The sequence below is a fragment of the Phoca vitulina genome, unplaced genomic scaffold (genome assembly GCF_004348235.1).
Source record: "Phoca vitulina isolate PV1807 unplaced genomic scaffold, GSC_HSeal_1.0 scaffold18, whole genome shotgun sequence".
Classification (NCBI taxonomy): Eukaryota; Metazoa; Chordata; class Mammalia; order Carnivora; family Phocidae; genus Phoca; species Phoca vitulina.
This window is the reverse complement of record NW_022589721.1, coordinates 2488507-2511847: the sequence shown is the minus strand read 5'-3', so window position 1 is coordinate 2511847 and position 23341 is coordinate 2488507. Positions and strand designations below refer to the sequence as shown.

Genomic DNA, 23341 nt, shown 5'->3' with positions numbered 1-23341 from the left:
GAGTGGGAGAGGGAGAAGTAGGCTTCCCGCGGAGCAGGGAGCCCGATGTGGGGCTCTATCCCAGGACCCTGGGATCATGACCTGAGCCGAAGGCAGACGCTTAACGACTGAGCCACCCAGGTGCCCTGAATTTGTCACATTTCTAACATATGTCAAATAACCATACTGCTTTTAGTGAGTAAATATTTGTAAAGGTTGCTAATGATAAAATAAGAGCAATACATAGCCATGTGCAATTTGTCCTCTTCAGATATAAGTTGAAAGGTATATATAACTTCCATATAGTACGGAAATATTGAGAAAGCTTGGGGGAAGTAATATGATGGTCATTCAATTATTTCTGTTTAATTTTTTCTTTAAAAAGAAAATGATTATATAATGTTTGTCTGTTTCTTTTTTATTATGGAAAGGCTTGTCTCTCTAGGACCATGGAGATACTGTTTCTATGAAAACAGGGTCTATAATTTCACAGCAAGGAGGAGATAATAAGTAAAACGATAGCTTCCAGCACCAGAATTAAAGCCTAAGAGAATGAACCATGCCTACTATGATCTAAAGCCAGGCTGGGACTAATGACAGAGAAACAAATTGGCAAGAATGATGATGATGGTGGTGGTAGTAATAGTGGTGGTAGGTGGTCAAGGTTATATTACAATCAGAGAAGTTTTCTACATTGTTCTTGATTCAGCATGTTACTACAACTGGAAGAGAAACATTTAGGGAGTCTACCCATTACTTTAGTTTTTTGGATGGTTTAGAATGGAAGACAAGAAAAGAAGCCAGATTTGGAGAGCTGAAAATAATAGGCAAGGCCATGAATCAGTACCAGCCAAGGAGCCAAAAGTAAGGGAATACATGTTGCCAGGGGTCAATTCAAGATAGCACAGATGTAGGCAAGTTAGATTAACAGATACGAAACAATGGGGCCAAGAACTCTCGAGATTCATATAATTCCTGCCTCAGATGGAACTGTAGTTTGAGCAGTGTCAGAGAAAGAGAGAGACAAAGAGACAGAGAGAGGGAATATAAATTTGCTGTCCTGAGAAGCTGGGCTGGTTTTGGAACATAGCTCCAGATTTTATGCCTGTCCTGGAATAAAGAGGAGTGTGCAGCTTGGCTCAGTTCTTTTACTCTTTGGGGGAAAGAAGAGTGAAAGAAAAGAATGTCCACCACTGACTGGCCACAGATCTCTAGAGATTACTGGGCTTGCTCAGGGATGCTTCAGATGTTGGTATTCCTTCAACCTTTACAGTAAGAACTTCTTGCTGTGAGAGCTTTATATGACGAATGATGGTGCACTTTTCTCTTCTTGTTCTTTCTCCCAGTATTTCTGCTCTTCAAAACCATCTTTCATGAAAAATAGGTTTCTCTATGTTTTGGGGGGATTCAATTTCCAATAATGTGAAGATTCAATTTCCAATATCTCTGTTTTTGTTCCACAACTTAAAAAGTTACTGAAACGTCGTTATGTTAAAACAATGATATTTTAGCAAACAACGTATCTTTTAGCTTAACAAAAGTGCCCTTGGGTATGGAAAGGAGATTATAGAATCCTTATGGGAATGATTCTGGAGATAGAAGAAGACCCTTTGCCTCTCCCAACTTTACCCTGTACTTACTGATGCCTAAACCTTTATAGTTTCACCACTGGGGTCTAAGACTTTCCATTTCTGAAGATACAAATACTTGTAGAGGGTATTTAAGTAATTCCAACTATTCTCTATCTTAATAGGAATGAGTTAAGCAATTAGTTCCTAAGAACAGAAAAGGGTGAAAGAGCCTGAAAATACTCAAGGAAGATCAGCAATAGAAAGGAAGGGAGCACAAATTGGAGACTCCTGGAGGCGATTCACCTGCTTCACAATTCTGGGTAGGACTTGCTCAAAGCATTTATTGTCTTCTCCCTCTCCCCCATCACCCTTCTTTCTATTATTTCCTTCAGCTTCCTCATAAAAGAAATGAAGAGTAGGGATCATAATCCCTTCTTCAAAAAGCAAATATGGGGATTGGAGAGTTAATAAAATGGCTGGCGATCCAGGAAATGTCCATTACTCTCTTGTTGCAACTCCTATTTCATTTGGCTAAAGGAAAAAAAGCACTTTCTCCTTAATGAATATGACAGTAAATAAAAAGATATCAAGAATATATTTTAGCCATATGTGCCTTCCTAAGCCCAGAAACTCTCAACTTGCCACTTAACCTTCCTCCCCACAAAAGGATTTCAGGAAACCTATTATCGACTAGTTCAAAAGCCTGGGCTTAGAACATGTTGTACCCCTGAAACGAACATAACACTGGGTGGTAACTATACTGGAATTAAAATTTAAAACTTTTTTTTTTTTTAAAAGAACATTTTAGCCATGACTAAAAAGTGGAAAAAAGGAATAGTGTTATATTAGTTTCAGGTGTACAACATGTTCTTTTGATGTTACCCATTGTCTCTAGACCATGAGACTCTAAGTCCTAGAATCAGATTCAATTTAAAAAATCAGAAAAGCTACAGTAGTAAAGATCTTAAGAAAGCAATAAGTTGTACTTTTTCCTTTTGTTTCGTAACATTATAGAAACTCTTGTGACTAAATCCATAGTAAAAAACTTGAATATTACTTCACTTACATAACCTGATATTCATTAAAACAAACAGGAGAATTCAACATTAATCTAAGATTATCTACAAAGAACAGCACTGTCCAAACTGTACATGTCTGGAGGAAGCATGGCCTAACCACCAGGAACACGTCATTTTTCTCAAAGACTGCTGAAATCTCAAAGACAATCCAAAACCCTGGTTACAGGGTAAGAAACAAGGGTCTTCCAGTAGCATTCTGGATAAAGTGGAGAAATGATCATGAACACTGGCTGCAAAGAATTTTTCTTTTAACATATGAATATTAATTTTGTTACACTTGTTTTACAAACTTAAATGGTTATGTCATATTAATCAAAACTAAAACAAGAAAACCAAAAGTGACAGCAAGCATTGTTCAGCGAACCCAAAGCAGAGGTGGTAAACAAGACAGCCATCATTTTATAGAGAGCACAATAAATGTGCTCAGTAGCAAACGTATGGACACGGATAAAATGTCAAGGCTATTTTGGTAGAAAACCCCAGTTTCTCACAACAGTGGAGCAAAGCTTCTTGACTAGATAATCTTGATAAGATATCAGTTTAGCTAGAGCAGAGAACTCCTTTTGGAGTTTAGAAAGAACTGAAAATTAAGCATGAGGTAAAAGGCTGGCTGGACTAAGTGACATTTCATCTTTTGAGATTTAAAAATTATCCCATAAAATATTTGGGTGTCTATTTTTACACTTAGTCATTTCCTCTCTCGTATCTTCAATTACTTCCCTCCCTTTATGTTCAAACAAAAAGATTTTTCTTATCTTGGAGGGTAAAATCGTGTTTGGATCCCCACCTGAATCAAGCTTGAATAGGGCTTGGCAAAGTTTGTGTGTAAAGGGCCAGATGCGGAATATATTAGGCTTTGTGGGTCATCAGGTTTTCTCTGGCAACCTCTCAGCTGAGCCACTGTAGCACAAAGTAACCACAGACAATACATAAACAAACAAACTTGGTTGTGTTCTAATAAAACTTTATCAAATAAAAAATATATTTATATAAAAAAATAACAGCCTGCTGCACTTGGACTGTGGTCCAAGTGGTTTTCCAGCCCCTGAACTAGAGTTTTTTCTCCTTTGCTTCTCTGGTTGGTACCTCCAACTTCCACCATTTATGTCCTCCTTAAGCCCTGATGATCTGGCCTTCTTCACATCTTAAAAGCTAGTATTTAATAAGAATTAAATTAGGCAACGCACTGAAGATGATTAATAGATAATGCACTAAATATAATGCATATAAAGCACTTGTCATAGTACCTGGCACATAGGAAGTATGTGAACCACTTGGTCTTCATCACTATAAAATATAAAACAAAAAAGATTTGACTGTAAGTGGGATTAAATTCTAGAACACAATTCAAAAGAGGACCCTGTATAGCTTTAGAATTGTCCATAGTGCTGTACGATTTGGAAGGCAGAATCATTATACTTCCTTGATGAAGGAAAAAATTTCAGTTTTCCATGTGGTTAGAAACAAGAAATGGACTTTCAATCATAGAGTAGTATGTATTTATTTATATGGTATGCCATCTTTCCTATTGTTAGTTTCATCTACTATTTTGTTTGCAAAACACAGGTATTTTCATTTGTGTAAAACTATTTTTTTAAAGATTTATTTATTTATTTGAGGGGGTGCACAAGCTGTGGGAGGGGTAGGAGAGGGAGAATATCTCAAGCAGACTCCCCACAGAGCGTGGTGCCCTACGTGAGAGGCTCTATCTCATGACTCTGAGATCATGACCTGAGCGGAAACCAAGAGTCGCACGCTTAACCAACTGAGCCACCCAGGTGCCCTAAAACTATTCTTATTGTCCTAATTTTGGGTGGAAAACCTTTCCAAATAAGTCAAATGAACACAGATTCTTAAGTTTTTTTTTTTTTTAAGAAATCTATTTTAACATAGTGAAGTAGAACTCTATCCAACTGTAATTTCCATTAAGAAAATTTCACAACTGACTGGTTAAATGAAGAAAAAGTCAGTCTGGCTGATAGCAAGTCAGAAACCTTTGGTCATCCGTCTTCCCTTTGACATATATCTCTCTAATTCCAGTATAAAATGACTGCTGGCAGAAGGAGAAAGAAAACAAAAGGGGACAAGCAATTGAGATATATCAAATGTCAATGGAAGTGGAAGGCATATGCGAAGAAGCTGGGGGCCACTGATTTCTCATCTCTGGCCACTATATTTCCTTTGGAAAGAAGATTTTGGTTGGAAGATGTTGTAGAAATGTCTCAGTTATGAGCACAGCCCTCTAGGGGTTCTCTGTGGTTTCTGCAATTATTTGTGTGTCTGTACACCTTTCTGTTTCTGCATTACATGCTGCCTTACCATCAATGTCCTCCTCAGAATATGTTCCCCACCTCATCTCAGATTTCATCAGCTCTTGTCCCACTCTCATTTTCTAAGCGATTATGAAGCTTCCAGTAAAAAGCAACGAATCCTCAGATACCAGGAGAAAAACAAAATGAAAAACAAAAACCATTCTTTGGACTAAAAGCTACAGAAATCACATTTTTCTCTTAATGCAGAACTTTATTGCCTATGAGCATACTAGATCCATTTTCCCACTATGACAACATCAAGCACACTTCTAAGTTAAACTAGAATCTATTGTTTCTGTCCCTCATGGCATATATAGTATACAAATTCATAACCCATACAGTTTTTAAATCCCTTTTCCAAAGGTCATTTGGCTTTCAATCGTCTTTAACAGAAAACACACACACATACTGACCCCCTTGGGAGATTTGTGGACTGTACTCACAAATGCACAGATTGCCAAACAAACCGAACACAAAGACAGAAGGGCAGTGTGACATTTTTCTACTATTAATGTGCAACATTTTATACCATTTGACCACCATTTGTTGAAACTCTACTATGTGGGAAGTATTTGGTAAGAGCTGGGATGGACAGAAAGATGAACCAGACTAGGTTAGTTATCTGCTGTGATATATTTTCATGCTACTTGGTACTTTTCCATCAAGGCCAGCTTTGGAATTTTGACTAATTATTACTTTATGTTTTTGTTAATGCCTGTCTCTCCCACTGGAACATAAATATCCTACAAAGAGGATCTCATTCACTATATGCCAATGGAGTAGAAATTCAATAAATATTTACTGAATAACAATATAATGTTAACATGTTCTAAGGTAGTAAGAGTGCCAATTTAGAAAAAAAATCTTTTAATAAAAAGAAGGATTTTTCCATCTAGAGCAGCATCAGAGAGGAAAGATGGATTCTACCTCACTGTTTTTCATTCCACAAAGTGTGCAATACAAAATAGCTTTTAAAGCCCAAGGGGACAATGAGCCAACATTCCTACATTTTTCTGTAAGTTGGAAAAATGAGCTGACATTACTCCTAGTAGAATTTTACACTGTTTACCTAGGGCTCTATTAAATTTCCAACAAATACCTGCAACTGTCTCTGGAAATTTTCCTAGTAGGTAAAAGTAATGGGACTCACTTGAAAAAAAAATCTAGTAGCTCCATTTACCTATGCAGAGTGTATGGGAATTTCATTTAAAAAAATGGCCTTTACCTTAAAATGCCATTTCTGTTTATACTCTCATGCTCAAAAACCTTAAAACATTTACTTTTAATGAAATTAAAAGACTTCTTTCCCTTAGTATGTACTTCTTAGCTTACAATTAAACTCTTTATGATTTTTGTTATTTACATTTACTAGGCCTTTACTGATTACTAGCCTATACAATGCCTTTGGCTATTCACATCTTAAAATTATGTCCACTTAAATGAAATAAAACCTATAGTAAATTAAAAGTAGCTCCCTGAGAATTTTTATTTTGAAGAGAAAGTTTCCCCCCCCTAATGATGTGAAAAGAACTAATTATAAAAACATACTTTTAGCAACAGTGAGGTCACATAGAGCATCAGCTTTGGAGTGGATCCATCTACTATGAAACTTCTGAGTCTCAGTTTTCTGATACGTAAAATGGGAATGAAAATGCGAGTATTTAAGTTGTGAAAATTAAAATGAACAAATTCATGCTACTGTTAATGATGTTTTTAATAATGGTAAATTATTTTCTGAATTTTATATTTTAAAAAGCTTATATTCTTAATAACTGGTATGCACTCTGGTCAGTGTAAACTGTGAAGATTAACATTTATGTCTATTTTGCTTTACTCCCAGGAAGCAAATAATAGGATGGACATAAATGATAATTTTTATAAAACATATCTACAATATTTCTTGAATCTCCCCACCTTTCCATCTCCTTCTACTATTATCATTTGTGGTAGGCATAATGGTCCCCAAAGATGTCCATACACTATTTTCTGGTATCTCAAAATATGTTACATCACATGGTAAAAGGTACTTTGCACATGTAATTAAGGTTAAGGACCTTAAAACAGGGATATTATTCTGGATCATCTGAGTTGGCCCAATCTAATTATAGGAGCCGTTAAAAGGAAAGAACTTTCTCTAGTGGGAGCGGGGGAAGAAATGCAGGAAAATGGGTACTTGGAGAGATTAGAAGCACAAAAAATATGCAACATGCCATTGTTAGCTTGAAGATGACAGGGGTCGTGTGTCAAAGAAGGGACCTTAGTCCTACAAAGGCAAAGTATTGAAACCTGAATGAACTTGGAGTCTTCCCTTCAGCCTTCAGATAAAAGCCCAGCCTTGATTGACACTTTCGCTTCTTGTGAGACACAGAGCAGAGAAACCAGCCAAGCTCACCCAAATTTCTGACAGAAAGGCAAATCTGCACTAAGTTGCTAAGTCTGTGGTAATTTGTTACGGCAGCAATAGAAAACTTAATACACCATCGATCAGGCCCTCATCATCTCTGCTCTAAACTGTCTTACTGAATTCGTCTCTGGACTTTCTTATTGACAACATCTTGATTATCATGACAACACCTCTGATTATCATGACTATATTCCAAATCCTGCAGGAGCTTCCTACTGCCAGTTCTATGGCTCTGACTCCCTGGCCTGACATTAAGTTATTTCTTATCTGGCTCCAACGTCCATTGCCAGTCTCACCTCCCACTATGTGTTAAATATTCTCTGCTCTGCTCCTACGTAAACAGCATTTCCACGTCTCGGGTCTACTATCGCCCATGTCTGAAATGTCCATTCCCGTCATCAGGATCTTCACAGTTTAAACATTACCCATAATTTAAGGCTTAGATCAACTGTTACCTTGTCATCAGGGTTGGAAGTGATCATTTCCATGGCTACACTAATAGCAATATAATAATATTAACATCTAAACTATGCTAGTACTTACATTAACAATAGTAGCTGCCATTTATAAAGAACTTACATATGTTGGACACTGTTTGAAGTTCTTTCACGGTGCTTATAACAACCTCATGCGGTAGGAAGATAGAGTCCATTATTTTTATAGCCGAGGAAAGAGAGATTAGGTAACTTGTCCATATAGCAGAGGTAGGATTTGAACTCTAAAACTCTCCAATCTGTTTTCTCTACTCTGCTACATTTCCTTATAGGATATTCTTTGTTTCTCTTGCTTGTCCTCATCATGTTCCACCTTGTTTTATATTTCCTCACCCTAAAACTCATTTCTTCTAGTAGATTTTAAGATTCTTCAGTATAAAAGCTGTGAAAGATTAGGGACTATGTTTTGTCAAGTTTTGCCTTCCATAGCGCCTACCAAAATGCCTTCCTTGCAAATAGTGTAGTTGATAAAAAATGTTTACTTTGTGAGATGAATAAATGTATGGTGATGTTTGTACTTTAGGGAAATGATTAAAATACCATAAGAACTCATTAGTAAATTTTTAATAATTTGATTATGAGTGTAATCTCTAATTTTGGGAAAGGATAATGCAAGATAATTTGCTTTTGTAGATGTAAATGGATAGTTCCTCAACAATCGCTTTCAAGAGTTCTATTTATTCTTTCTACAAATAATAATAACAAAACACTAGAATAGGAGATGTTAAGAAATATTTGACATATATTTATGTGATCATTTATAGCTTTTAAACCTCACTGTACCAGTTTAACATCCTGAGGAACACAGTTTTAAGTTACCTTGTCTATAACAAAGATGAATTGTGCATTCATTCATTCTAACAAATACTGAGTATTTAGTAGACATCAATTATAACCATAGGTACCAGAGATATTAAAATGCATGAGCTATAGTTCCTCCCCTCAAGGAATTTATAGGCCTAATGAGATTCAGAAAAATACAAGTTAATAATAATAACAATACAACATGTTATTAATACAGAGATAACCCTCAAGAATCTGAAAAACAGGCTTGTATGTTTCTATTATAAAAAGTTTTTTTCAACTCAACAACAAAATAACCCAGTTAGGAAATGGACTTTAAAAAGACTTGAATAGACATTTCTTCAAAGAAGATATACAAATGGCCAATGAGCACATGAAAAGTTGCTCAACATCACTAATCATTAGGGAAATGCAAATCTATATTACAATGAAATGCTACCTCACACCCATTAGGATGGTTATTATAAAAACATAACAAGTGTTGGCAAGGATGTAGAGAAAGCAAACTCTTGTGTACTGCTGGTAGGAATGCCAAATGGTGCAGCTGCTATGGAAAACAGAATGTCAATTCCTCAAATAATTAAAAATAGAATTACCATATGACCCAGCAGTTCCACTGTGGGTATATGCCCCAAAGAATTGAAAGCAGGATTTTGAAGAGATATTTTTACACCCATGTTCTTCATAGCAGCATTATTCACAATTGCTAAAAGGTGGAAACAACCCAAATATCCATTGACAGATGAATAGATAAACAAAATGTGGTATACCCATACCATGAAATGTTATTCAGCCTTAAAAAGGAAAGAAATTCCGACACATGCTTACAGCATGAATGAATCTTAAGGACATTATGGTAAGTGAAATAACTAAGTCACAAAAGGACAAATACTGTATGATTCCACTTATATCAGGTACCCAGAGTAGTCAAATTCAGAGACAGAAAATAGAACGGTCAGAAGCTGGAGGAAAGGGCAAATGGGGAGTTCGCTCTTTGATGGGTATAGAGTTTCACTTTGCAAGATGAAAAGCCCTCTGGAGATGGATGGATGGTTGCACAATAATGTGAAGGTACTTACTGTCACTGCACTGTACATTTGAAAATGGTTAAAGTAGTAAATTTTATGTTATGTATATTTTGCCGCAATTTAAAAAAATAAAAATAAGAGTTTTCTTTTTAGAACAAATGATATAAAACTCAATCCAAATCTAAGAAATGTTAAATTAACTTCCATTAGCAGTGAAGCTATCTTTCTTAGCTACTTGCTCATCCCAGCTTGCTATAGAAATACTTTACCACAATTCATAATGTTTATAATAGTTTTCACTTACACGAAATATTTTGCCTACCTCATTTATTATATTTAAACCACTTGAAGTTGGTACAAATAGTGGCATGACTACCAATACTTTTAATTAGTTATGGCTGATAGTATTATATGTGCTAAAACATTATTTCAAAAATGAGAAATATACCTACATTTAAGATTAGATGCACATTCTTTGTGAGAATCTTTAACATGTTATATCCTGTAGTGTTAATTTGAGATTTCTAATAACGTGAAAAGGCAACAGTACTATTTAACATCTCTATTATTCTTCATGATTACAAAGTTCTGTTAATAGATCTGTGGAGTCAGCACTCAGAACTATAACATAGTAGCATCGTGGTTTTAAACCTTTTTGAATTAAATATACTAGACCAGTTGTTTTAAATCTTTTAAAATATCATCTCCATTTCAGTAAAAAATTATTTATAAATAATACACATATTCCATAATACTTTTATAACACATAAAACACAAATATTTTAAAAGATTAAAATGCAACAAATATTTGCAAACCATGATTCCTAATGATAAAGTAAGACTCTATGGTCTCAGGAAAAATATCTGAAGTGATGTGCATTATAAGTTTCAAAACTATTGGTATGCCCACCAAACTTGCTTCTCCTTTCTCCTGAGGACTCCCTGGACTATATTCCCCAACCTCCCGTTTTCCAGCATTAGCTTTGTGACTGAGCTGTAGACAATGGAATTCAAGCACAAGTGACTTAACTCTTTCCAATTTTAGCTCTTAAGGAGTTGCCATGTGCTGGCTGAATAGAGAGAGTGCTCCAAGTCCCCAGAAGAGGGGAAAGCCGTAAGATGAAAACCACCTCCAATCCTGACTGACCACAGGGAAGGCTACTGGCCCACTGGGAATAACTGCATTGGACTGACATTTTTGCCCAATAGATAAAGTTCTTTTGCGGTATGCCTTCAAGGTTTATAAATTATAGTGGCTGGCATTATGTGGCTAAAAAATAAAGCAACTTGAAGGTCAGCTTCCAGGTTCACTTTTCTCATACTCACTTTGAATGATGTCATAGTTGAAGAAGAAACTTCACGAAGACATACCATAGACCATATAAAGTATAAATACAGGGTAAGGGGCTCACTGTTAATAATAGTGGATGTAAATCTACATTTTATTCATCTTCCCAATAACTTAGAGTTTTTCAGTGAGCTTCTTGTCAGATCTTAGAGTGTCACTGCATCTACTTCATAGTGGCTGATGAAAAGCTGAAGTAGGAATGGAAGTTTCAGGTCTACCTTGTTTGCACCATTGCAATATTAGTACTACACTCAATCCACAGTTCCACTGCAATTATCTTATTAAGCCACTTGCCCACTTTCTGGTGGTTCACTAAACTATCGTCTCCAAAAGGCACGCAACACTGACCATCTGCCATCCAGACCAACCAAGAACACAAGGAGGAAGTGTGTACTAAATATTAGCAATGCTTACTTCTTCTGTCTTTTAGGTTAAAAAATAAAAATAAGTTCTATCAGTTTCTTTCCATTTCCCCAGAGAACTTAATCATGCATCCCAAGAAGTACATAAGCTTTTCATTGAAGATCACTATATTTGAAACTATACCAGACATGGAGAAAGACACATAAAATAAGAAAAACAGGCTAGCCAGGAAATAGACAAATAAATAAATGATGACGGTTATTAAGTGTTATAATTAGAGTAAATGTAAAGTCCTGTGTCAGCTTAGAAATCACTACAAGATGAAAAGAGAGCATAGATTCCTGAGTGACCACAGGCTATCACAGCTGATCTCCACTTTAAGCTCTGAATCCAACGTCTTTCACCTACTCAGTCATTCCCACAAGGATCCCATCTGTCATTAGAGTAACAAAACTCTTTTTTGACTTCATTTCCCCTAAGCTACAGTCCTATTTCTTTTTTTCTTTTTTAAGATTTTTATGATGTATTAGAGAGAGAGAGAGAGAGCAAGAGAGCACAAACAGGGGGAGCAGCAGAGGGAAAGGGAGAAGCAGTCTCCCCGCTGAGCAGGGAGCCCGACGACAACATGGGACCCTGGGATCATGACCTGAGCCGAAGGCAGACGCTTAACCGACTGAGCCACCCAGACGCCCCGCTACAGTGCTATTTCTAGATTTCCTTTTTTTATCAAGATCCTAGAAAGAGCTGTTTCTCTCTGTACTGTCCAACTCAATAGTCACTAGTCACATGTGCCTATTTACATTGAAATTAATTAAATGAAAAATGTAAAAAAATTAAAAATCAGTTTCAAATGCTCAATAGCTATGTGTGGCTAGTGCCACTGTATTGTGTGGATAGCACAGATACAGAAAATTGCCCGCATTGCAAGTTGCATTGGACAGTGCTGGTCTAGACTATACTTGAATAAGAGTGAAGTCTCCAGATCCATACTGCCTGGATTCAAATCCCAACTTCTACCCTTACTACTTGGGTAAACTTGGGAAAGTTATTCCCCTCTGCTCACTTTGGTTTTCTCACCTGTAAAATGAGGATAGTAATTAATTCCTGCTTCATAACATTATTGTGAAGTTTAAATGATTTATATGTAAAGTGCTTAGAATAGTGCCAGCACATAAAAGTGCACAATGAGTATTAGATGTTGTTAATTTTATTCTTGATATTATTCTCCCTGAGTCTACCTTACCTCCCATTTTCTTTGACCGGCTCCAATAAGGCCTTGTCCACCACTGCAAGGTTTGTCAAGGTTTACCAAATTCCCCACCTTGCCAAATCCAAGGTCAATTCTCAGTCTTCCATCTTACTTGACCTGTCAGAAGCACTTAACACACTGATAATCTTTCTTAAAATATTTCTTTCATCTGGTGACCAAGATACCATATTCCTTCCTTCTCTTCCCTTCTCTTTCTCTCTCTTTTTTTAATGGCTGCTCTATTTTTTCTTTCTTTTTTTTTAAGATTCTATTTATTTATTTGACAGAGAGAGCAAGCACAAGCAGGGGGAGCAGGAGAGGGAGAAGCAGGCTCCCCACCAAGCAGGGAGCCTGACGTGGAGCTCAATCCCAGGACTCTGGGATCATGACCTGAGCTGAAGGCAGATGCTCAACCCACACTGAGCCACCCAGGTGCCCCTATGGCTGTTCTTTAAGTCTTCCCTGATGAATTCTCTTCTGATTTCCCAAAGTTGGAGTATCACAGAGCTCACTCTAGTTTTCTTCTTGATTTCAAGTTACCTTAAGTAATCTTATCTAGCGCCATGGCTTTCAATACTACCTGCTGATCACTCCCAAATTACATCCTTAGTCTTGACTTACTGGGCTCTGGACTTATATCCAACTAACCATATAACAACTCGCTTACATGTCTAAACAGGCATCTCAAAATCAACATGTGTAGAATAGAGCTCTTGATTCCCCTGTGAGGCTGAATTGGTTATTGATATCTTATACTTATAATTATTTTAAGTTTTCAAAGCATTTTCTTATAAATTTTAAAATATTATCTTTAAAAAAGCCTTGTTAGATTTGTCAGATGAACATTCTATGACTCAGATAAGTCGGGTAGGTTTTTAAAGAGGTCATATTTGATTATCTTATATAAGTCAGAGTAAGCAATGGGATCTGAGTCTCCTTGTTATTTCTATGTGTTTTCTGCTGAGTTATAATGCCTAGCAAGTCATATTTAATCTTTAGAAAGGATGACTTTAAAGGCGAGTTTCTGATTAACAGGCAAAGGAGCATACAAAATAGCATGGCAGAAGACAGATAGGACTTAGCTGCCACGTGTAATGGTCAACAACATACCTTTATAAATGGTTTCCCTTTTGCCAGTTATTGTTTACATATCATTGCTATGATATCTTCCAGAATAATTTCACTATTCTTTAGAAAGATCCCATTTTGCTGAGTATTCTACTCTTTAGAAGGCAGTTAAGCAGTCTTGTCTGAAAATCCATTCTGGTTACAGTGATATTTATTTTTACAATGATAAATACCATCTTTGTTCTCCATGTGCCCAGCACATAGTAGGTGCTCAATATTTATCAAAAAACCCTGAGCAAGTGGAAATAATTATTTATTTTAACACCACATATTCTCTAACTTATATAAACTTATATAAATGTCTGTTTTAGATTTAGGTTCTGTATTTTTTAATTTATAGGCTTTACTTTTAGAACAGTTTTCGTCTTATAGCTGTTTCTAAGTTTTAAGGAAAAAAATGCAGTGAAGTTCTAACTGCTAGAGACATATAAAAAAAAACAACCTCAATTTCAAAAGGCCACCATCTATCATATAACATAGCTAATTATGTATAAATATTTGCAATTTTAAAAATCATTGAAATATGTTCTCTATGTCCATAAATTAAATTTTTATTTGTATATATATATACATATATATATATTTAAAGATTATATTTATTTATCTGACAGATAGACAGCGAGAGAGGGAACACAAGCAGGTGGAGTGGGAGAGGGAGAAGCAGGCTTCCCGCTGAGCAGGGAGCCTGAGGCGGGGCTTGATCCCAGGACCCTGGGATCGTGACCTGAGCCGAAGGCAGACGCTTAACGACTGAGCCACCCTGGCGCCCCTATTTGTATATTAAAACGTAAAATAACATCTTAAAACACCAAATGAAAAATTCCTTTCAATAGCCACATTGAACATAGTGAGTTACAACCACAATATAAGGAAAACCATCAAATAACTATTTCAATATAATATTATTATATAAGGCTCAGGTTCCAGAATTGCTGTTACAATTATATAAAATCAAGATTAGTCGGGTCCAGGAATTAATGTATCCTCCAATTCTTGTGTGTTGCAGATTTTTGTCCAGATTTCTGTGTATAAGAACCCTAGTAATTCAAACATAAATGAGATTTCACCTATTTGCCTATAATTTATTTGCTGTAAAAGGAACACCATATTATATGCTTTTGTTTGTTAAGTAGAAGATATGTTATTATTTCCAAGATACCAGGGATTTAATGTTTAATTATCAACAACCATTTGAAAAGACATTGCTTTGACTCACAAATTTCTTAATTGCTAACTGTGGCTTCTCTGAGTAGGAGTAGGAGTGCTGTATCTAATTTATTTTTGCAGATGTGAGTTAGAAACTGAATTTTAAAGTAGCAAGCTTTGAATAACTTCACTATCAGCAGAAAATTCCTCCATCCCTGCTGCTGGAGAATATTGCTGCTTGAAGTTTTCACAGGAAAATAAAAACTGCAGTAAGAAAATTGATACTACTGGTAAATGCTGCTTACAAACTGAAAAAGAAGTTAGGTTGTCAGCAATAAAAGAACTATATTATTCATACAAGATATGAGGTGTCTTCTTCATCAGGGTAACTTGCTGAGGATGAAAAATAATTTGGCCGGTTCCCTCTTGAGGAACCTAAAGAAAGCAAATATCTCACAGATCAGATAATCTTTACGAAGGATCAACCACTGGCAATCCGGCTCCCACAGCTTAACTCCCCCCTGAGGAGGAAAGACACTGCATGCCTCTCAAGAAGAGGGGCCGACGTTCACTTCAAAGCAGCTTCATTTGTCACTGAAAAACAAAGTTATTGTTTTATTTTCAGAAAGGTTTAACCAGTTTAAAAGGCCCCTCTCTCTCTGGAACATGTCCTCTTCCACAAATGACTGCAATAAAATGAGCAAGAGAAAAGAATACGTATTTGAATGACAACTCAAATATGAAGTCAAAAGTAACATAAAAATGCCTACCCGTTTGGCTGAGCTGGGAAGCACTGCGACTTTTCCGGGAGAGGCCAACAATAGCTACCATTTTGGCCCCAATGCTAGAGCGCCGCTTTTTGCCGCTGGTGCCCAGGGCCCCCACCGCCGTGTCGGACTGGCTGCCGTCTGTCTTGTCCAGCGAGCACATGTCTCCACTGATGCTGGTGCTTTTGGTCAGGTTCTTCCCTGAGATGCCCATTTGTCTGCTTTGCATTTTGGATGTAAAGACACTGTAGGCCGATGGATCGTTAAAAAGGAGGACAAGAGTGAAAAGGAAAAGACAGAAAATGTATTTTAGATGAAACATCTGGAGTATAATTAAATGATACCATTTATGGGACCTATTTTTAGGGTTTGAACGTTTTCAAGTATCATGGTCTCGAATGGGCTTTACGATTCAGCGTCAACCTCACGCAACTATGGAAGCTCATACTCATGATTTCATTTCCGCTGTCAGGGAAGGCACCAGTTTGCATGGCCACAGAGGGGAAAAAAAAAATTCACAAAAAATCAGAGGGCTTATTGAAGATAATATACTGTCCTTCAAGGGCAAATATGCTGTAAAACAGCTATACAACAAAGGAAGACGTTTGCAAAAGCACTCTTCTCTAGTTTGCTTTCCTATTGCCTTCAAAAAAAAATTACAGGAGTGGGAAAATTCTTCAAAAAATAGCAAAACTGACAGCATCCACTGCTAAGAGTGGCCCTTCAACGTAAGTTTTCCTTGTCTCATAAGATTTGTAAGATTTCTCTAATAATGGTTAAATTTTCTAACAGAGATTGATGTTTTCATTAGTTTTGAATTAAAGATAAGTTATTTCACTTAACATAAAAATAAGTTATTTCACTTAACATGAATTAAAAATAAGTTACTTCACTTGACGTAAAAATAAGTTATTCCAACTTAACTCACTTATGAACATATGTTCATAAACATAATTTTATATTTGTTGATGTCTATATTCCAAAAATAAAGAAAAGATTTCCCTCTTGCATTCATTTGAAAGAAGGAAAACTCATTATCAGTTTTCTAGGCAATATGGTCAGAAAGCAATCAATGTCTCAATGAAGCATGTGAGCTGATTAACGATTACTGATTACTGATGACGATTACTGATTAGCTGATTACTCCCATTGGCAGTGTTAGCAGTGATTACTGATTACTCTCTAGCGTTAGTCAGTAGACTAACACTGCCAACGGGAGTAATTAAAGACAGGACCCTCGATTTTTCTGTGATCCCTGGAGCGTGGTGGGAAGTAGTATGGGGGTTGGAGAATCTGGAAGCAGGCTATCCAGCTGGCCCCCAAAATCCGAGAGAATGTGAAGGAAGCGGCCTGTGTTGCAGGAATGGGAAGACTTATTTACACATCATTTTGACTAGGATTAGAGTAATAATTTCTGCTTTAATTTGGTTTTGATAATATGAGTGAATAACACATAATTATAGAAGCAAAAGAAACAAAATCAAGAAACATTAGAAATATATATTTTTAAAGATTTTATTTATTTGAGACAGAGTCTGTGCCGGGGCGGGGGCGGCGGGGGGCAGGTGGAGGTGAGGCAGAAGCAGACTCCCTGCTCAGCAGGGAGCCCTGATGTGAGGCTCGATCTCAGGACCAAAGTGTTTGCAGATACTTAACGGACTGAGCCACGCAGGAGCCCTAGAAATATATTTATAGGTCATTGAAAGAATGAGAATTAGAAAACTGACCTATTGAGGTAAGCTCTTATTTCTAATTCAATTTCTTGGTCTTTCTAAAAAAATTTTTTTTACTCTATCTTAGAGTAAAATCTGCTAAAATGCCAGGACCACATGTTAATTTTACATACATTTCCTCCAAGTATTTCAGAGGGGAAAGGGCTAGTGTAAAATTGTCTTAAAAATATAGTAAGCTAAGGGGGCGCCTGGGTGGCTCAGACGGTTAAGCATCTGCCTTCGGCTCAGGTCGTGATCCCAGGGTCCTGGGATAGAGCCCCACATAGGGCTCCCTGCTCAGCAGGGAGCCTTCTTCTCCCTCTCCCTCCCCCTGCCCCTCCCTGTGCTCTCTCCCCCTCCCCTGTAAAATAAATAAAAAAAAAAAAATCTTAAAAAAAATAGTAAACTATACTATTTTACCCCTCACATTAGTTTAAGAAGAAATGAGGCATAAACAGGCCAAAAGAGAGAACAGTGTACATGCTTCTACAATACCCCAAATTAATCATTTTCAAGCTTGTCTGATTTTGCTCTTCTTTAATAAACAACAACAGAATAAAACAGAGTTTTGGAGGCAAACAGATATGGGCTCGACTCCCAATTTTACTGTTATTTAACTGAATTCCTTGGAAGAGTTAATTGCTCTACTCTGAGCCTCAGATTCCTCACTTATAACATTAGAATATTCTATTTTCCCTTCTTATTTTAAAGAATAGAGATAATATATCTAAAGTAAAAATTTGATGAATTGAAATCATAACAATTTTTATTAAGGAATATGGGCAACAGATAGAAAAAGGCTAAAGCCCTTCAACAAGTGTCATATAAATACTTAACAGCATCAATAGAAATGATATTTATAATTATAAATTTACAAACTTTCTAAGTTAAAATGTCTAGTCTCTTTAAGATAGCCAGCATTATATAATGGACAGCAGACTACACTGAGAGTCAGGAAATCCAGGTTTGATCTTTGGCTGATTCATTTGGGAGAGTTGTTAGCCTTTTCTGAAACTTAATTTCCTCACTTAATAAATGAGAAAATGTAAGTAAAGCACTAAACGGAATGCCAGTCACAGAAGAGCTCCAAAAATTAGTCTCCCCCTCCTTCTCCTTATTATCACCACCACCACCACCACCACCATTGTCCACTGAGCATCCATCAAACATCTTAAACTGGTGTTTCGGTAAGGTCCCCTTTAACTATGAAACGCTTTGCCGCCCTATGATATTTCTTATTCCATGGAGTCTAGGCAAATAAACACAGAAATGCAAAATACAGTTTTCATTGTATGCTGTCATCAGAAAAGCCTAAAAAAGTTAAAGTTTATCCTGTCATGTAGGCATCTTTCTCTCAAACACATGCTTTTCTAAAAGAGCCACTTAGGCTATCCCCACCTAAGGAAGAAAAAGACATACTCACAAAATATTGCTTAATTTGCCTTATGATTTTTGCATTTTAATTTTCATGGTTGGCTATTAAAGCCATAAAGAACTTCACCAAAATTAAGCAGAATACAATAAAATACTAACTGGAACTGGTAAGTCAGTTTGTAGATAAATATTTTAATGACAATTTGGTTTTACAGAAGTATATTCTCTTCAACCTAACAACTTTGATAATGCATTATCTACAAAAAAAGGGTTATTAAAGTTTTGTAAGAGGGATCTACTCTTCATCTTCTAGAACCTTCGAGATCACCAGGGATGAGTTTTGAATAGCTACCCCCCAGTGCTGTGTTTTGAGAAGACAGAGACTGAGGCTAGGGTATCGCTACTGATTTCCTTGACTTTTCCTGCTCCACGTCACTTAAAACTACAAGCAAACAATGTTGCAAGCAAACGAGCTATTAACCAAAATTTTTAAAGCTTTATGACTCCTGATTCATGAAATACTTTGCAGTAAAAAAATCTGTAAACATGGGTGATCATTTGGAATGCTCTGTGTGGTTAAGAAAACACAGATCCATTACATTATCAGTTACAAAAGAGAGTGTTTCTAAGGGTCTGGTGATATGGTAAATCTCCAGTATGGCTGGTGGGGTCTCAGTGATGGACTTCTGAAGGGCAATCTGGCAATATGTATCAAAAGCCTTTAAAAAAAACCCAGCCTAGCTTTTAACCTATTGATTCTACTTTTAGGTATATCCTAAAGGAAAACTTGGCAATGTGTACAGATTTGGCAATAACATTTACTGCAGAAGTGATTATAACAACACACTCACACACAAGGGAAAACCTCATAAATGTCCAATAGTTGAGGGTGTTTAAATAAGTTATGTTCATCAATAAAATAGAATGTACCTTTGAAAATGCTGTTGTAAATAAGTATTTATTGACATACAATATGTTCTTGATATGGGGGGGGGGGCAGAAGCAGATATTTGCAGCCTAGCTTTGGCTGGCTCTCATACCAAATATGGATTTACCTTACTGCTAGGGGACACAGATAAATTCAAACCCTGGAGGCTATCCATTCTATCTATCTATCATCTATCTATCTATCCTTGCTAAACTAGGCGGTTGGAGAAGCCTGGATTTGTGAGATGATCTACCATTTCCCTGCACAAGAGGCAAATAAACAGAATATGAAAAATAAAATATATGTTCAGAATGTTTATGTTCTTATGGGGAAAAAAGTATAAATGCACACAGCAAAAGATCTAGAAGGATATACTGTGAACAGTGCACTAAAAGTAGTTTTAATTTTCTCTGGTTGGTAATCATGCTTTTTAAAAATGTTCTTTTTTTTTTCTATTTTCCCCCCAACATACACAGCAATATGTATGACTTTAGAAAAATTAAAACAAATAAAAAGAGCAATCAAGAACTAGCATACATTTTTCTTTTAGATAGGTCAAGTTATTCAATCCACATAGTTCATTCTGTGGGCTAAAGGTATAGCATGGCTTTCAAGCTAATCCTAAGAGATTACCACACAATAATACTGGGTGTTGATATAGGATGCTCAGTTCTAGAAAGAGATGCAGGCATTTCTACATTTCTAAATATTGTTTTATACATGTTTTCTAATTTTTGACTTTAGAAAAACAATGGAAAACTTTATATACATTTAGTACTCTCACAGTAAAATACGTGAAATTGCCCATGCAAGCAATCTATTTTATGACATAATTATAAATGGTGAAATTGTGTCCTGAAAGATTTTTTAAAAGGGAAATTTAGTATTGTCAATCATTAGGAGAAAGGTAATAAAAGGCAAGTGAAATATTTGTAGATATTCCTCAAAGACTTAAATAGCATATCAGGAGTTATAGCAGTATGTGATTAAATTAAATGAAGTTTATAGGCCACAGGGCCAAACATGTTAATTAATAGTTTGAATGAATTGACTTAAGTCGTTTGGCTTAAAGTAATAAATAGCAAACATAGGACAAAGACAAAGTCTGAGTGTGTGAGCTGGGAGGGTGGTAGGAGAGACTTAGCCAAAGTGTTAGAGACTGAGGTGGTTCAGAACGTTGTGGCCAGAGCTACAGAGAGCCCAGCAGCCGATACAGTGGAGTATGAGAATGGCAGCTCAGGAACAGAATAGACACTTCTGGATAGGAAGTAGGCAGAGATAATTCCAGGAGTGGAAGTGCTTATAACATCTGGGCTAAGAAGTGGTGCTGGAGAGGGTCTACAGGGCTCAAAAGGTAGAAGACAACAGTAATAATGGTAGAATGAGAAAAAAGCACCCAGTGAGACTGGCCAAGCTTTCAAACATGATGGCACCTTGAAAGGTTTAATTCCTTCTCCTTCCCATTGTTGTGTTTCTGGGGCCAGGTGCCAATGACAAACCATATGCCTGTCACAGTGGTAACTCATACTGGATTGCAGCAGTTGCCAGTTGTTGGGCAGATGTCTGGATTATAAAGCATCACTTCTTGAATTCTGGCATGTTCCTTGGGTGCGGGAGAGAGGGGTAACAAACTCTGCTCCCGTCATAATTTCTCTTAATTAAAATTTTTCTCTATATTAAATACTACGGCTTTCCTAAAATGTGGAACTTGACATTATTATTACCCTAATTTATGATTTAATAAGCTTTATTTCACTTACTCAAATGACCATCTACAATTTTAGGCTTGGAAAGTAGTAATCATCTATTCAACCAATGTTTATTTAACATCTATCTCCACAAATATAAAGATAAACCCATGATATGACATAGTTTCTTTTAATTAATTTACTGGCAAATATCAGCATGAGAAACAAAAATATGGCTGCATAATGACATGGTCTTTGTTTGTAATTGAAATTCCAATGACCAACTCTAATGTCAGGAAACCTTAATTAACAATTCAAAAAAAAAAAAATCTCTCTCTGAGGAGTATGTAAAAACTGAGTGTCCTATACTAATTCTTTGATTTCTGAAAATGACACAAATTTAAAATTCAGTATTTTTAGTATTATTGCAGTACTATATATAAATGCATTTGATTAATATACCATAATTTATTAGTATAGTATCTAAGTGTATCGGAGGGGACGTGCGCTTGTCTAGGCCACAAAGTTGATATCCAGAGTTAGGGAGGAATATTTAGCTAATTAATGAAGTATTTTTAGCCAAAAATACCTGCGTTGATGAGAGCCATTAGTCACAGAGCAGGGTGTAAGGTTCAAGTCTTGGGTCTTAGGGAAGGAAGCAGTGCCTCAGCGTTAACAGAACAGATCACTGCTTACTTAGAATAGTTTAAGGAGCACCAGGAAGGCCTGTAAGCTCCAAAATTCCCTCCCAGCTTCTTGTTAACGCCTAAAGTTCTGCTATATTAAAAATTTCTTAAAAACAAAACAAAATATTCTTTAAGGAAAAAAAAGATTTATTTCTTAGTTTGAGGTTTGATCCTTTTTAATATGTCACTACCTCTAGGATTTGATCATTCATTTAAAAGATACTTATTTTGTACCTACTATGTGGCAGTTCTTGGAGTCAGAAGTACAGCAGAGAAGGACAGAGAACGCCCCTGTTTTCATGGAGCTTTCATTCAGATCGTCGTGGGGAATGACAATAAACAAGTAAATAAAGGCCAATTTCAGATGGTGATATGTGATCTGAAGAAAATAAGGTAGAATAAAATGATAACGGGGACTGGAAAGTTTGGGGGAAGGATAACATTAAATAGGGTGGTCAAGGAAGGCCTCTCTGAAGAGGAGACAACTGAACTGAGTCCTGAATGATGAAGCCGGTCATGCTAAGGAAGGGTACAGAAAGGGGAGCAAGTGCAAATAACCTGAGGCCAAAACAAGCTTGGCTGTTAGAGGGAATTTATGAAACCAATGTTAATTGAATGAGGTGAATTCATAAGGGGATACTGACATAAGATGAGGTCAAGAGAGAAGAGGGCCTGGATGTGTTGGGATCAATGTATGTCCTGTCCTACTTACCCTTATTGAACTGCCTGTTCAGATATTACAACAGAGCAACCCTAAGTCTGTGGGGACACACACTGCACACGTGGTGGCACCAAGAGACCTGGGATCCAGACCAATATTTTATCTCTAAATCTACCATTAAAGGCCATTTTGGAGAGAACATGACTATCTTCTTTAAACAACGACAAATTTATAAAGGCCAGATTAGGAATATTCATTTACTCACTGAACATTCATAAATTTATTTAAACTCTTAAGTCTACCTATATATTAATTCCTCACAGTTCCTTAATTTTATAAGTTCACCACCAAATCGCTGAATAACATATCCCACTACCACCACTTTGAGTATGAAGAAACTTACTTTAAGAAAAAAATTTAAACTTAATACTTTATAAATCCTAAGTCTATGTTTCTCTCTGTCACAAAATAACAGATTTTGCCCATCCTTATATGATTATTTTTCAATATCTTTTATTACGTTGCTGTGTTCTGTCTTCCTTAAAAAGTTAAACACGAAAACTACACTTAGGGTATACACATTTCCATCATGCCACTTGCTTTCACTATTGGTTTAAGAT

The 23341-nt window shown here is 36.4% G+C and overlaps 1 protein-coding gene across 49 annotated transcripts in view; it reads right to left on the bottom strand.

The window, feature by feature from the left end:
* The window catches only part of RIMS2 (regulating synaptic membrane exocytosis 2), a 587808-nt gene that overhangs the window by 67368 nt on the left and 497099 nt on the right, over positions 1–23341 (bottom strand). For 31 of the 49 annotated variants that reach the window (XM_032415998.1, XM_032415989.1, XM_032416001.1 and 28 more), the window contains one exon: positions 15676–15917. The exons of the other annotated variants lie outside the window; for them this stretch is intronic. In XM_032415998.1, coding sequence (XP_032271889.1) covers positions 15676–15917 — 242 coding nt within the window. The remainder of the gene's footprint in view (positions 1–15675; positions 15918–23341) is intronic. 49 annotated transcript variants of the gene reach the window in all.